The 15,761-nt window shown below is 39.5% G+C and overlaps 1 protein-coding gene across 1 annotated transcript in view; it reads left to right on the top strand.

The window, feature by feature from the left end:
- Positions 1-15,761, top strand: part of LTK (leukocyte receptor tyrosine kinase) — a 110,025-nt gene that overhangs the window by 44,524 nt on the left and 49,740 nt on the right. The window contains exon 2 of the mRNA XM_075425833.1: positions 11,639-11,752. Coding sequence (XP_075281948.1) covers positions 11,639-11,752 — 114 coding nt within the window. The remainder of the gene's footprint in view (positions 1-11,638; positions 11,753-15,761) is intronic.

The following is a 15,761-nucleotide window of genomic DNA, read 5'->3' as shown; positions in this document are numbered from 1 at the left end:
TCCCTCCTCTTATTAACTGCTCTGCTCAAGTTGTATGTGGGTGGGTGGGTTGTTTCTTTTTTTGTTTCTTTTTTTTTTTAAAGTTATTTTTGGGGTGGGAGCAGTTTCTTGGGTTTGATTTATTTATTTATTTATCAATGAATTTGCAATACCTGTAAGTTTTTTTTGATAGATTTATTTAGATTTTTTCCTAATCCCTTACTCCTCCTTGGGTTGAGATGACTCTGGGACAGTCTTATAAGGGGTGAATAGTGGCTCTTGTAGTAGAAGAAACTAGCAGGCTTTTTCAGTCTTTTTGTCTTTCTAAAGCGGTGAATGTTTTCTCGTTATTAAAAATAGGTGTACCAAAATGTTTTTCATGTTTCATTGCTGGGCATACTGTTGTGCAAATGGGTTTGTGTGTGTGAATATTACATTTGTGCAGAGGGCACAGTGCACAATTATGCCTGCTCTCTTCAAGGCAAAACTGTTTTGAAAAGAAGTTTGCATGCAGTCTGTGCACGGGACTCTGAGTATTAGCATGGAAACCATCTGGGAGCTTGTAAGTTTTTAGACATTTCTCTTCTGCTACCAGTATCCTCTTAGTGTTGCAGAATTTACTGGCAGTCATGTGCTCTTCAGCAGAGAGTGGGTTTTGGTACGTTTTAATGAAGCTAAGAGATGATATTGTTTCTAATATGAAATTGGAGAAGGATGGCATTATCTGTCGTGTATGAAGTAGTTTCTCACCTCTCAGTGGTCTCCCAACAGATTCACAGAGAAGCTAAATAGTGGAGAAAAGCTTGTAGCATTCCATAGCCAATAGTCCTGGAGAAGGAAATCAATGTCGGCTGTGATAGTTCTTCCTTCTCCTGTAGGTAGCCCAGGAGCATTGATAAGACAACAGTAACCAAGTCTTTGCATCACACTTTCCCTTTGTTTTGCTAAAAGCACCTTCACCAAGAGGTTGATCCCACCATCTGTGGTGTTCTACACAGTGACTCAGAGGGCTGACAGCAGACCCAGAATGGGAACCCTGCTCAAGAGTAGTGTCTCTGCTAAACACAATGCTGTGGCGTGACAGCCTCTGTTGCTATCTGGGAAGAGTTACCAGAGAAAGATATGTATCTAATAAAACTGCTTTTAATGATGTATGGAGCATCCTTATAGCTGACCTACTTACTCTGCTGTGCAAGGGTTAAGTTCTCAAAGGGGAATCCTTAGATGATGAAGAGCTGTTGGCAGTCATCCTTGCGTCAAAAGTAGATCAAAGGAAAAAGAAGTGCAGGAAATGTGCCTTTGTGCTTGAATAGCCTCTGTGAGCAGAGCAGCCCCTGAGGGATTCTTGGAGCAGTGCATAGGTTTTAGAGCATTCCTAAGGCTGTTCCTAGTAAAACAAGGGTATAAAGGAACATTAAGTAACCCTGAAGATCAAGGGAGCTCAAGGACATCTTAAAGTCCCTTTTGTCCTCTCCACTTGAGTTATGTTGTGTGAAATCAAGTAATTGAATATAATTTTCTTTTTACTAAATTGAATTCTACATGATCAATTGTATGTTCATTGTAATAATTCAATCAAAACCTGGATCTGAAAATTATATTTCTTTCACTTTCTTGCTGGCACACAATTTCACTGCAAAATGTTGCACTGCTGTGCCATGGAAGCTGAAGGGCAGGGACACAGAACTTCTGGCACAGGCCACAAAATGCAGAGGCATCCGGAAGCTGGTAGCGGAACATATCCTAGAGGGAAGCTGTCTAGTAATTATGTCTCTCATTTCTCTTTTGCCTAATTTTATTGGTCGCTCTGGGCAGTTCACAGAGGGGTTTTTTGGCATCTTAGCATATGAGTTTCTTGAAAACTAAATATTCTGTCTCATGGCAAATTGATTTTGGAAATCTTGTTTGATTTCTAATCATGATGAAGACTAAAAATCTTAACATTTTTCACAAACCAAATTGTTCCAAATTTATTCTTTAACTTAATCAAAATGAGTCAGTCTGTGTGGCAAACAGTCTGTTTTGAAAACATGAAAACATTTTCCTTTAGCTAGGTATTACACCACTTGACTGCATTGATGTTACAAACTCTGAACTCAGAGTAGATTAGAGTAGATTACAGAGTAAAGAAAACATGCTTCTACCTTAACAAAGTGCTACAATAGTTTCCACATGAATATTTGGAAGATACTAATATTTCCCATTAAGTAATGGAACTGACATTTTCATATAAAAATATGCCATGAGGAAATAGGCACTGCTCAGCATTTTAGGGCCATCAGCAGAGAGCAAGGCCTCAGGTAGCTATTCAAGGGAGACCTTCTGCTTGCTTACTCTCTCTGCATCTACAGGCTTTATATCTTCCTTCACCTTCCCTTGTGACTGATTATGCCTGTTACACTATACGTGTGAATTCACACATACGTATCTCCTTTTAGGCATCAACAGAAAAACCCTATAATGAGTGCTGTTCTGAAGGAATAAAACAATTATATTTCTTCCTCTAAATTTATAGACAAGAGCACAACAGTTTTGAAGTGCTGTTCTCTTGGAAGGCAAAATGTATTTCTATCATGTATTCCTTTCTTGGTGCTTCTTTGGAGCTGCTTGAAAAACTCTGTTGAGGGTTGGACACATGCCCCTAAGTTTTATTAATCTCGGAGTTATACATCTAATGTAAGCCAGTCATCCACGCTTGCTGCCTCTGTAATGATGGCTCTTTGACAGTTTGTTTTAAAACTGGAATCTTAGGGTGCAATTTCACATCCCTTTCCTCTAATGACAAAGCCAGCCTGAAAGGCTTGCATCCTTCCTCTCCCTCAAGCTTGTCATCCTTCTGGTTTTGACAATGTAACCATTTGTGTGGCCTGAGTGTAAACTAGATTGAAAATATTGAAAGGTTAACCTAAAAAATTTGATATATGACAAAGGAAAATTTTCCTTAAAAATGGATGGTGGTTTTATTGCAGATAAATGAAAAAGTGTTTTAAGATTTGAAAAAGGAACAGAACGTTTCAAGAATTAATTTTTTTTTGTTACTTTTTGGTTCATTAAACACTTGGTATTTTTTGGTTTATGGTTTTTTTTTCTTCTTCTTTTTTCCACCTTTGTTTTGGCCAGTTTTTACAAACTCAAGAAGATCCATATTCCCTGTGAGAAAAACACAGTTATGCCTCTCAATGTATTTTAAATGTTTCTTTCCCAATTAATGTGTATGGAGGAGCAAGGGAAGAGAAGGTACCAGATTAAGAGTTCAGGATTTGGAATTCCACTGTCTCTGACACAGATGTGATATAAGCAACAAATGTGTTTTCTACAAGCCACCACCCCACAAACAGCCAACTTTCAGGTGCAAGGCTGTGGCTCACACCAATGAAATTCTACCAAGAAAAACAGAAGTTGTATTCCAGTGAAGCTCCAGGTCATATGGACAAATCCCTCTTCTTCAGAACCAACATTGGTACAACCTGTGTTACCTGTCAGTATTGTGTCTGTACACAGATAGCAGAAATGGATTAGATGTCTCTTCTGCTAGCAATCACCCCAGCCTGAACAGAGAAGAGAAAGCAGGAAGGAGAGCAGAACGGAGCCCCCCTGAACAGTGCATCTCAAAGGTCCTTGGAAAGCCTTTGGGGAGTTGGGTAGCATATGATTGGTTCCTGGCAGCTTTAGTAGAGGTGAGACACCATGCAAAAACTAGGCCTTATTATCTGTGAGTAATAAGCAGTCTTATAAAAATGGACATAAGAGTAATGAGCATCTGCGCTATAAAAAGAGAAATCTAGGTTAATGTGACACTGTGCACACATGAGTATGTGCATGTATACACTACACAGTAGATAAGGAGGATGCAGTAGATAGCATATTTTTGGATTTCAGGAAGTGTTTTTAGCATACTATTTCTCAACTGTAATTAAAATAGTCATTCAGATCTATTTCAGTAGATGTACATGTACACTGAAAACTGAAAAAGAAATCATAATTAACAAATTGAAATTCAAAGGCAATATGCCAAGTTAGGTAAGTAGTATTAAGAGGAGGACCCAAGAATTCCATCTGGCATCTTATCCAATAGGTGAGTTTTGTGAGAAAAATGTAGATGGCATGGGTAAAACTCTTTCTGGGTGAGTTCTGTCTAATAGCTGTAGCAGTGGTGGAAACCTGCAATGTACTGTATTTGGTGCTGGAGCTTAAAGGGTCTTTTTTTTAAGTGCAGTATAGCAATTTTATTACAAACAAAGATTTGAGGCTTGAAAGGATGAGTACTCACTCTAAGACACATAGGAGAGGATAACTAGTTGTTGGACAACGTGACTCAGGAAACATCTCTATCCAGGGAGGGAACCGAGTGGCCAAATAGAGAAAGCGAGGAAATGAGAGACAAAGCAGCATTTTGTGTAACCAGAGGCAGCCAGGAAGCAGGCATGCTGTGAGCAGTGGGAAAGAGGACTGTAGGAATTTTGTACAACTGTAAATGTCTAGTCAGTCTGTATGTCATGGAAACTGCAGATGATCTTTTGCAATCCAAGTGAGTATTATAACAGGGAGTTGCTCAGTGCCTGGCTGTGAAAAGCTCTTCAGAGTGATCCACTTAACCACCCTTCAAGGAAGATTCTTGTCAGCAGATGGACAAGGAGGTGGCATTCTGTCTCTTGTGGATGGAATACCAGATAGGATTGCAACAGCTGAGTAGATTCTCTGAAGCAAATAAGCAAGGAGACACCAAGGATAGTCCACACTAGCATAAATGACTGGGTTTAGTTTCGCAGAATGTAACTGATTTTTAGAAATCTTCTAATGGTGCCAAAGAAGAAGGACATACAAGTTATATTCTTAGATGCCATCCATGTTCTGCACATAAAACAGTACAGAAAATTAAAAAAAAAAAAGTCTGTAAGCATTCTGCTAGCCAGATATGTTGTATAAGACTTGAGTCTATGAAATGCATGTCTATATTCTCTGGTGAAAAGAAGCTGTATGGCTCGACTGGTCTCCAGCTCACTGGAGAGGAAGCAACCTCCTAGACTTGTTAGGCCAGACTTGTTCGGATGGTGTTATGTTAGCAACCAAGCAAAATGACAGAAAAGTGAGGAGTAAAAAATCACTTGTTTAGCAGAGAGTCAAGATGTTCAGAACAAAATTAATCAAGGCACCGAGGACTGAAAGAGGAGTTCTTTAATTGCTTACTGCCAACGTGATGAGGCTGGCTAATAAACAAGTGGCAATGGAATGGAATTACTAATTTCTAAACCTAAATGCTGGTAAACTGGAATTTCTCAGGCTGGGAGGGAGGATTCCTGTGACTAGAGTCAAAGGACAGAAGTAGGCTGGGAACAGCATCTCATGGCAAAAATGACATTTCCTCTTTCCCCAGCCATTGAATCAAATGATCTTGAAGGCCAAAAGATCAATTAATACCTAAAATAAATGTTGATGTGTTTGCTGATGACTACTATAGACTGTCAAACCTGACCTGGGTGAAATACTAACTAGTCTGTTTTGCGTAAGGGGAGAAAAAAGCGTTTTTATGTCTCTGTGTATGAAGCCTTCAACACAAGTGGCATACTGGATGTTTCATTCTGCTAGCATGAGAGCATCTTTGCAAATGTTCAGTAGATGACAATATCTGAATGCAAATTCTCATATCACATATTAGGATATTGTCTTGGACCTATCCTCAGCAAATAAAGAACTGAGTTAAGAACTGAGCCCGGAACTAAACTCAGATGTTATACAAGTGGAAATGATTGTGGCTTGAATACACATTTTGAAACAGAATAAAATCTGAAGTGGTCTGGTAGGTACTTCAGCCTAGATATTCAGATGAATGGACTGTTGTGCCTAAATAACATTTGAAATGCTTTATCTTGGTACTTCCAGAAGAGCTAAATCTCCCAAAGTTTAAAACAATATCACACGAACTCAGTTGAAAGAAAGGCTGTGGATGGAATAATGAAGAAAATAATTGGGTTGTTTGTGTAAATGGCTAGAAAGCCACAAATCTGTAGCTGAAAGGGGAGGGTATACTGGTATAAAAATAAGGAGAAAAGTACACTGCTTGCAGTAGAAGGAAGTTGAAAAGTCAAAAGTTCAGCAATAGATGAAGGAAGCAAAAGAAATTAAGAAGAAACCAGCAGCACAGTTAGGAAGTAGAAGGAAATTTTCCAAGTGCATTACCAGCAAAAATATGAATCTGTCATAGATGTGTGTGGTAGGTTTGTCAATAACAGAGACAAAAAGAAAGAGTTCAATAAATATTTTTCTTCTAGGAAAAAAACTCCAAAAACTGATGCTTCACTGTCACATAGAAATAATGCAATAGTCTTCATAACAACACAAAGATGTTGTGAAAAAGCAGTTATTAAAATGCCTAGTTTGTAAAGCTGCTATTGAAGACAGCTTGTGTTAAGAATTTTGGAAGAAAGGGGCTTTAAAAGACATCCGTGTTGAATTTTTCAGTATGTGTTGGGATACTGAAGAAATTCTGGAGAACTGGTTGAGAGTTAATGTCACATTAGTATTTAAAAAGGGTAAATGGAATATGCTGCATGGCTGTATTCAATTACATGTGCTGATATACTCTCTACTCCTGTGAGTAAGGCTACTTGGTAAGATGATGATTTCTGCCCTAGTATCAGTCTGAGTAAAGATATTAGAATACCTGACACAGGATCAAAGAACTAGGAAAGGGTTTATAATTACATGTCAATCTAAAGGGCTTATTTTAAAAGACTCCTTGTTGCAGTGTCATATTTTTTAAATGAGTGTACAAGTTTGACAGAAGTCATAGTGTGGATGTAGGATGTTACGATTTCAGCCACATACTTAAATTGGTAACTCTTGAGATGTACTTTAGTGTGCGCCTGGGCTGGTACAAATCACCATGTCACAGGTAGGTTTAAAATATAAGTATGAATAGGAATCATTGTTGATCAACTCTGTAAGTTTCCTGTGAGGGTAAGTTCTGGGCTATGTGCTATTTAACAGTTTTATGTTGTCTTCTGACTTGCTGCTAAAAACTGTACTGATGATCTGCTGATAACAAAAAGATTAAGACAGGAAAAAATAGAAAGCAGAGTCCAGCTCACCAATGCAATAAAACCAGGTATCTCAAAGGGAAATAGTATAGATATGGAGGGTGGGAATACCTGTTTCGGAAGGAAATATGCCAGAGAGAGACTTGATGCCATGGTGGATGACCAACTAGGAGGATTTATTTTAGCCAAAAGGACTGATGAGATTGTTACATGGGTAAACAGGGAGATCTCAGGAGGGAGCAGAATGACCATTCTGCACAGCATGGCGTTAGTGTGCGCTGATGTCTGCCTTTCAGTAAGAACCCTGAAAAACTGGAGAGGGCTGTAGAGTGATGCTTTAGGAACTTCTTGTATAATAAGCTTTGGCAAAACTGCATTTTGTCATGCTGCTCCCCTTGTTGACCATTACCTGCAATGTATCTAGACAGAGTATGGAAAGTGATGAAATAAGCAAGGGACGTGGGAACCAACCAACTAATGAGCAAAGAATAAAAGAGTTTAATAGCAAGCAGCAGAAGATTACAGTGACATTTCCAAGGTGAAAGGTTAATAACTTCAAGCTGTAAATACTCATGAAGAAGAGAGATTATTTATTGAGATGAAAGTAGAAGGTTTAGGAGTAACTGAAAAATACTGGGATAGGTAGTAGACAGAGTCTTCCTTTTGTCTAGCCTGACTGCCTGACAGTCAGATCTATTAGTCTATGCATTAGTTTATATTCTCAGATAAGCAGTGAGAAATATTGAGTTGCTATTTTGATATTAGATGGGGAAAAACACTAGGAAATGCTCTAAAGGAAATTCCTGTTTTGGCAGGAAGATGGCTTGGCTGATCTGGAGCTGATTTGCCATTATGAGTTCTAAAAGTGTTTTCTGTAATTTTCTTCTCTTCTGCAAAGTAACATAAGGATTCAGGAAAAATCTCAGCCCTGGAGGTGTCTGAATGCTTTTTCCTGTAGGATAACAAAAGAAATGGAATTGTCTTCTGAATGCTGGAGGCTTCTGGTTTTGCTGTGTTGTATTACAGAAAAAGCAGTGGATTTGTGCTGTGCAGTTGAAAGATCCCATAGCTGTGCTGTGACAGTTGGATATTGTTACACTTACTGTTTCTTCCTGATCATTTTGTGTTGCTTGGTGGCAGACTTAGCTTAAAGTCACAGATTTCATTTCTTTCCATCTTTTATTTCTTTTCACTGAAATCATTGTCTTTTGCCAATCAAGACAGAGAGATCAAGTAGTTGATAGGAGCTAGTCTTTATTATTTGTTTAATGCTGAAATTTGTGTCATACAAGAATTACATACAAGCGTGTATGAAAGGATGTGGGTGTGATGTGGGGTTATTGGAAGCATCTCTGGAGTTCCCAGTTTCAAAGGAAAGTGAAGAAGAGTTTCTGTTAGTGACTGTGTGCATTAGATTTCCGGTTCAGAGAGGCTGAATGAGTGAGAGAGAAAAATAATTGAGATGTCAAGTAAGAGTGTAGGCTGGACTGGAGTGTTACAACACTGCTATCCAGATCTCATGCATGCATTCATCATACTGTGAGTCCTCTTCTGCTGAGTCATAGCCAGAAATTCTTTGCTATGAGGAAATAAATGAACAGGGGCATACTTCGGTGGGTGCACAGGAACAAATTCCTTGCCTATCACTGGGTCTAGGGTCCTCTGTCCAAGCATATTTTGTCTCTCAGTGAATGCCGCTGTAATTACTACCTTTCGTTCCTCTTATATGCACAGTTCAGTAAGCAGCAGCTTCCCAGGGTAGGTAAGTGGGATTGTTACCAGGCATTTGAATGAACCCCCTTGGCTTTTTTCCAGAATTGAACAGGATGTTGCTGACAGCCTGCACAGTGAAGAATGTAATTAGCAGATCAAGTTTTATGCAGTGCTCTTTGTAACAAAGCAGTAGTTAAGTTTGAGTATATCTTAATAACAGACCACAAAACTTCTTAAGACGCTTATCTCAATGGTACAAAAAAACATTTGTACCCTGTCTGTCTCAGCCATCACCAATGGCAGTGGTTTTTTTTTCACATTAAAGCAGTAAATTCGTGTTTCATGTAGCTTAGGCCTCCGTTCATGGTAGTCTGCCACTGGAACTTATGTTTGTTAGTGAGAAAGAAGAGAAAAATCCCAAAGGAGTTTGTGTAACTGGGGGGGAGGTTATGGTTATTTTGGTTATGTTTTAGTTTTATCAGGAGGAATGTCTTTAGCAGAACTTCTGCCATGGCTATAGTATGTTTTGTGGGTCCGTGATATTCAGGCTATTTCCAAAATGCACGAGCAGCTTAGAGCATGTGAGGAGATGACTGGGTGGAACAGACTTTACGGAAAGCCCTGAGGAAAGTAAATACGGAAGCTACAGCAATGCTTAACAAAGATCAGGAGATACAGAACTGAACAACATCTCAACAGACACAGAATATAAGTTGGGAGGAGCAGACTCAAGTTGTCAAAAAGTATTGTTCTCTTTCCACAGCAAAATTTCTTGTAATATTGTGAAATAGATTTGTTTGCAATATGTGATTGACTTTTAGCATGGATTTTTTTGACAGTTTTATGAAGAGGTTCCCCAATTGTTTTTCATCAGGCAAGCCAAAAAAGGCAAGCTTTTCATAAGGCTGGCCAAACAAGAATTCATGTTGTTTTTGAAGATATTATTGAAGATAACTCACTTAGCACATCAGTGTCTATGTCTTATATAGAGTGCAGAATCAGCTTTTCAAATACTAATGTCCCTGCGTATTTGAACACAGAGGCAGAAAAAAAGGTAGTGTTTGACAATTGGTCTGTGGAGACCACAGGGCTCTCATCAGTACAGCATGTTTCTGCTGCCGTATGATGCTGTTATGTTCTGAAGTTACCCAGTCCTTGGAACCCCATGAAGACTGGATGGCTGTCTTTAGTACTATAATAAAAAAATAAAACTTATGTGATGCACAGTGTCATATATATTAAAATGAAAATTGTTTTAGCAGTTCAAAATTAGAGTACGTATGCTGAAAAACTAAAAGCAGTGCGAAGTTTTAAAAAGTTGAACATACATTCAAGTTTTGGGGTTTTTTGTTCTTCTTTTTCTGTATCCTTCTGTATGTTTTCATAATACTATTTTTCAAATTAGTTCTGTTGAGAATATCCTAACTGTTATCAATGGCATGTATATACACCTTTGTCTCAACTGATTGCAGTTCATGTGAATAGGATTCCTGTCTCCTCTGACATGATTTCACACATTTACATTGCTGAATTCATGACTCACATGGCTGAGGTTTGAAAGAAACTCATCTTGCATCTCTCTGAATATCTTTTGAAAACAAATATGTTTTTTTCTGGTTGATTTGTTTATGATTCCTAGAAAAGACAAGACATGGGACAATCTCAGATACAGATTACTGCATGCTTAGTTTGGGACTTGTATATTTTCACATGCACAGGCTAAATAGATAAAAAAAGCCATTGTTGGTGTGGGTTGTTCCAAAGAGAAGTCATAAGGTACTGAATATTTCATTGTCAGAAGTACTACAATGAATAATAATTTTGATAAATTTGTTTTACTTTGAATAACAAAAATTTGATCCAGAAGAACACCTCCATTTAAAACCAACTAATCTTAGCATGCTGGGTTTAGTATTCACACTAGTGAAGTAGAAAAGAATTTCTATGTCCTTTTGTATCTTCTGAGATTTTGGTCTTTTTTTCCAGCACAACCATACTTTACATCAGGAGTCTAAGATTTTATTTGAATAAAAATGTACAAATGTATATGTACTGGTGTCATAATTATGATCAAATGTCACCGTTACCAAAGAAGGGGTTTTATAGATACGACAAAGGGATCCCTGAGATAGAGCACTGCAGGCAGATTAGTAAGAAGGGTATTGGGAAGAGTATGTATCACTAAATACCAGATAAAAGAAAGTTATCTGATTCCTTTGAAAATCCATGCTTCTTGCCTGGCAGTAAGAAAAAATCCCTGTTCTCTGAATGTGTGCAATGATGCAAAGGTTTTATTAGCATTAGTTTCAGATGGGGCATTGTTCTTGTGTGGTGAAGATGAGAGCGCTTATGCAGGTCCTCCCAAAAGATTGCTGATAAATCTGTGTCATGTATTGTATAGCTAAGAAGCATTTTACAGTTTAACTCTTCTAATCGTAGAATCACAGAATGGTTTGGGTCAGAAGGGACCTTTAAAGATCATCTAGTCAAGTCCCCCTGCCATGGGCAGGGAGATCTTTCACTACATCAGGTTGCTCAAAGCCCTATCCAACACGAATGCTTTAGAGGTGCACTTTTTGGCAGAGCAGCTAGATGTACTGTTACTGCAACATGAGCACTACTGGAATATACATTGTCTCTTTAGAGGTTATATACTGGTGAAAATGGGGTGGATAAAGAATAGGAAAGAACACATTAGTAAATAAAGTATTTAGTTTTAGTTATGTCTCTGTGAAGTGGTAGGGCTGTTTCGAAACATCACCAAGACAGTACTGCACCAGTACACTGTAATGAGGTTGGGTGTAATATAACAGGGCTTTGCTGAATATATGTTCATGTTTAACAATATGGGAGCATAGTTTTGTGTAGAAACACCAAACTCTTCCTCTGTTCTTTTTCTTTTGTTACAGTTGTTGTCTCCTGTTCTGAATCACATGAAGAAAACTCTTCTTCACCAAATCCACCTCAGAAGCTCTCCCTGACAAAAAACAGGATGGTGTCATTGCAACAGCCTTCTAAACCAGGTACTACAAGTCCTCTACCTTACATCCTCCTTATTTCTACTTCAAAATCCTGGTGCAAGGTAGATCGTGTCAGTCACAAGGACCCTTTGCCAGAAAGCTGTGCCACTGGATTTCTCACTGGAAGTGGAGCACTAACTCAGAAAGCCCGGTGTAACCTTAAGGGATCCCTGACTTCATTATAAAAAAAAAACCAACCAAACAAAAAAAACCCACACAGAAAGAAAAAAGAAAATAGAAAGAATAATCTTCTTCATCAGCACAGTGAAATCCATCAGATTTGGGTTTGGGAGTTCTTGAAATAAAAGCTAATTAGTGGAGCTGCTTTCCAGCGACTATAGAACAAGCTACCTTTCCTGATACAAAATGAAGTATTTTTTCAACTGGGGTTTTGTTTGTCTAGGCATTGTAAAAGCCCAGTGAGCTGGACAAAATGCTTGTGAGAGATAGGATGAATTTGGTCTTACTGTGGTGCCAGGGTGGATGTGGCAAACACTATACTTTATAAATGTCTGAAAGAAATGAACCAGTTGCTGTCAGTGGTGTGGAAACCTGGAAACTGAACTGACACCTTTTCATTCAGTGAAAGAATCACAGAAATGTTGAAGCTGGAATGGACCTCTTGAGATCATCTAGTCCAGCCTTCCCAGCTCAGGCTGAGTCAGCTAGAGCAGGTTGCCCAAGACCATGTCCAGATGGCTTTTTAATATCTCCACAGATGGAGACTGCACAACTTCTCTGGGCAACCTGTTCCAGTCTTTGACCACTCTTATGGTAAAAAAGTGTTTTGTTGTGTTCACATTGAATTTCCTAGTTTTTATAAATTTGTGCCCATTGCCTCTTGTTCTGTCGGTGGACACTACTGAGAAGTGTCTGGTTTCCTCTTCATTCCCTTCCATCAGGTGTTTGTACAGATTGATAAAATCCCCTTGAGCCTTCTCTTCTACAGGCTGAACAGTCCCAGCTCTTTCAGCCTCTGCCCTTATGAAAGATGCTCCAGTCCTTCAGTCATCTTTTTGGACCTACGCTGGACTTGTTCCAGTAAGTCCATATCTTTCTTGCATGGAGGAGCCCAGAGCTGGCCACAGTACTCCAAATATGGTCTCACCGGTGCTGAGTAGAGAGGAAGGATCGTGTCTTTCGATTGCTGGCAATGCTTTTCCTAATGCAGCCCAGGAGGCTGTTGGCCTTCCTTGTGGCAAGGGAGCATTGCTGGCTCATGCCATGTATGACATGCCGTGGACTGCTTGTTGTCCACCAGGACCCAAAAGTCCTTCTCTTCAGAGCTGCTTTGCAGCCAGTCAGCCCCTAGAACCGGTGCCAGGGGTTATTCCTCCCCAGGTGCAGAACTTGGCATTTCCTTCTGTCCAACTTGAAGATCCCAATATGCAGCCTGTCCAGGTTGCTCTGAGTGGCAGCACAGCTGCTCCTCCCTGTTCTGTAATCTCTGTGAACCTACTGAGGATGCACTCTGCCCCTTTGGTCTAGGTCATTAATGAAGATGCTAAACAACAAAGAAAGGCCTATGCTTGCTAGAAGAGTCACATACACTCCTCACAGGAAGTTGCAAGATGACCTAGCCTTGCCAGACAGGAGTTCCTTATAGTAACATCTTTCAGACTGTCTAATTCTTTAAAGTGTGAACCTCCTGTCTACCATGCCCTGTGACTGTCCGTGAGCTTTCTTCACTCTAAGCTTTTCCAGAACACTTTTGTAACACTTCAAAATGTCCTTTGCTGATTGTAGTAATACAGATGTATTTCTCTATATATGTATATTTTTTTTTTTTTTTTCCCTTTTCGCTTCTGGCACATTTTGCCTTTTTGGGGACCTGCACTTGAAGTTCTCCAGGTTCATAAGTGCTAAGCAAAGCTGGATATGAAGCATCTGTAAGGTGGTACACAGTAATGTCAGAGGTTGCAGCTTTCAGTGTCGTTTTATACTGTGACCATGCAAGTGTACCCAGTTCTTTTGCTCTGCGATTTATGCTCAACAACAGCTTCTTGTTGATCGATCTTTCCATCATAATGCAATGCACATGATCCGTTGCCAGAAAGCTCGGAGGCCTGTTTTTACCAGATGTCAGCAACTTCCTTGATCTATTTCAGACTCCTCTTTCAGGCATTCAGGTCCTCTTAGGCCTCAGGTTGTGGCAGATAGGCTTTATATCGCCCAGAGAGTAGGTGAATTAGATGCTTTTGAGGGAGAATGTTGCGTTCACTTATCTGAGCTGTGAACTGCTTTGTTATATGAGGCATGTTCTGAGGATTAATTCTGCATTGGTACAGTCCTTGCTACTGCAGGCAGGGGTATTGTTTGTCATAAATATTAGTTTCAAGTAATCCTCTATTTAAAAAAGAAAAGGAATTTTTTCTTTCCTGAGCTCTCACATTACTCTCTTGCACTGTCATGCTGTTGTGAGAGAAACTGCTTTCTGGGTTTTATGACTAACTAGATTTTTACCTGATAAAAATATTACTACTGCTGACAGCAAGTCTGTGGGTAATTAGTTAACTCATCAAACTTCAATAAATTTGAAACAGCACAGCAGGTCTGAATCAGGACTCTGCTTTGTCTCACACAGCTGTGGAGTTTCTGAGCTATTGAGATCCCTGAAGCTGTTTTACTGGATCATCACACCATTGCCTGAAGCTGACGCTGCATACATCCGCACACGCACAATTTGCCAGTTCTTCTGCTTATGGCTTCCATTTGAAAGCGATGAGCTGAACAGTGCAGTGGACCTTTTGCTAAGCTGTATGGATATGATGAGGTGGGCTGAGAAGCTATTCAAGTGGCTGGTCCAGGTGGTCGGTTGAGAGAGGCAGTAACCTCCAGCAGCGAGTGGGCCAGGCAGGGCTGGGGAGCATACAGAGGAACTGGGGGAGAACATGTGTTCAAGCGTGAGTTCACAGCCTGTCCCAAGCCACAGTGATGTGCAGCTCTGTAAACACCCGTGTTTCTCTTATCCCTGCGTGCTGGGTGCTGTTTTATAAGAAGGTAGTTACAATTAACTTTAAAAATTAAGAAAACTTGTACTACTTTGGCTGTTGCACTCAAAAGATGCTTCAATTTCTTCTTTTTGTTAAAGTATAGCCAGTCTTCTGGAGGCTCTCATGCTTCTCTTTCTGCCCCACCTTTGCTGCCTGTTCAACCACCTATCCTTGTTATATCCCTGACCTTAATTCTGTTCTTTATACCCTTCTTTTCTCCTCCCCAGGAATAGTGGTACCAAAGGGATAACAGTGTGTCGTTCATGTTTGCAATGCCTGAATGCCAGGATCCCAAAGACGAATGTTCAGTCTCTTATTATTTCTCATATGGCCTGGGGGTCCTCCAGTTATTACTATAATATTGTTATTACTACTGAAAATAAATATCGTGCAAGTTAATATCAGCTTACCATATCTATTCAGCCCCACTCTATGTGGGAGAGCTTTGTGCAGCTAACATCCCTTCAGGGAGTTTATATTAGATTGATGAGAGAACAGTGAATTACTTCTTATCTGGTTTATAACATGCTGATTATGAAAAATTCTGGCCAGGATGATCTAGCGTTCTCAGTGCTGCAAATGGACTCTGGAGTTTGTTTTCTTGTCCATCCTGCTGGAGGAAAGCAAAACTGTTTAAAAAAATAATAATAAAAAATATGTAAATCTTGCATTGCTCAGCTTTTTTGCTTGAGACCCGGTCAAGCTCTTTCTATTGCTGAAAGAATGTTGACCTTAGGGTTTCATTTGTTCCTCTCTGGCAAAATGTTAAATCCGTACAGTTTTAATATCCTTGCTGCACTAGGTGTTATTCTCATTCAGGATTTTATGTACGTATGGGCTAGACCTTCCACTGATATAAATTCACTGTTGATACCAGTGGGAGGATGTTGATTCACACCTGTCAAGAATTTGCAGTGTTGTTTTTCTTCTTGGTATGTCCCTTGACCTGCGCTTGGTGACACTCTGTTGTTACTGCACAAGACAAACTTTCTTTTTTCTCTTCAACTCTTCAATTTCTT

The sequence above is a fragment of the Opisthocomus hoazin genome, chromosome 7 (assembly GCF_030867145.1).
Source record: "Opisthocomus hoazin isolate bOpiHoa1 chromosome 7, bOpiHoa1.hap1, whole genome shotgun sequence".
In the NCBI taxonomy this organism is placed as follows: domain Eukaryota; kingdom Metazoa; phylum Chordata; class Aves; order Opisthocomiformes; family Opisthocomidae; genus Opisthocomus; species Opisthocomus hoazin.
The sequence above is the reverse complement of the archived record's forward strand: the minus strand, read 5'-3'. Positions and strand labels throughout refer to the sequence as shown.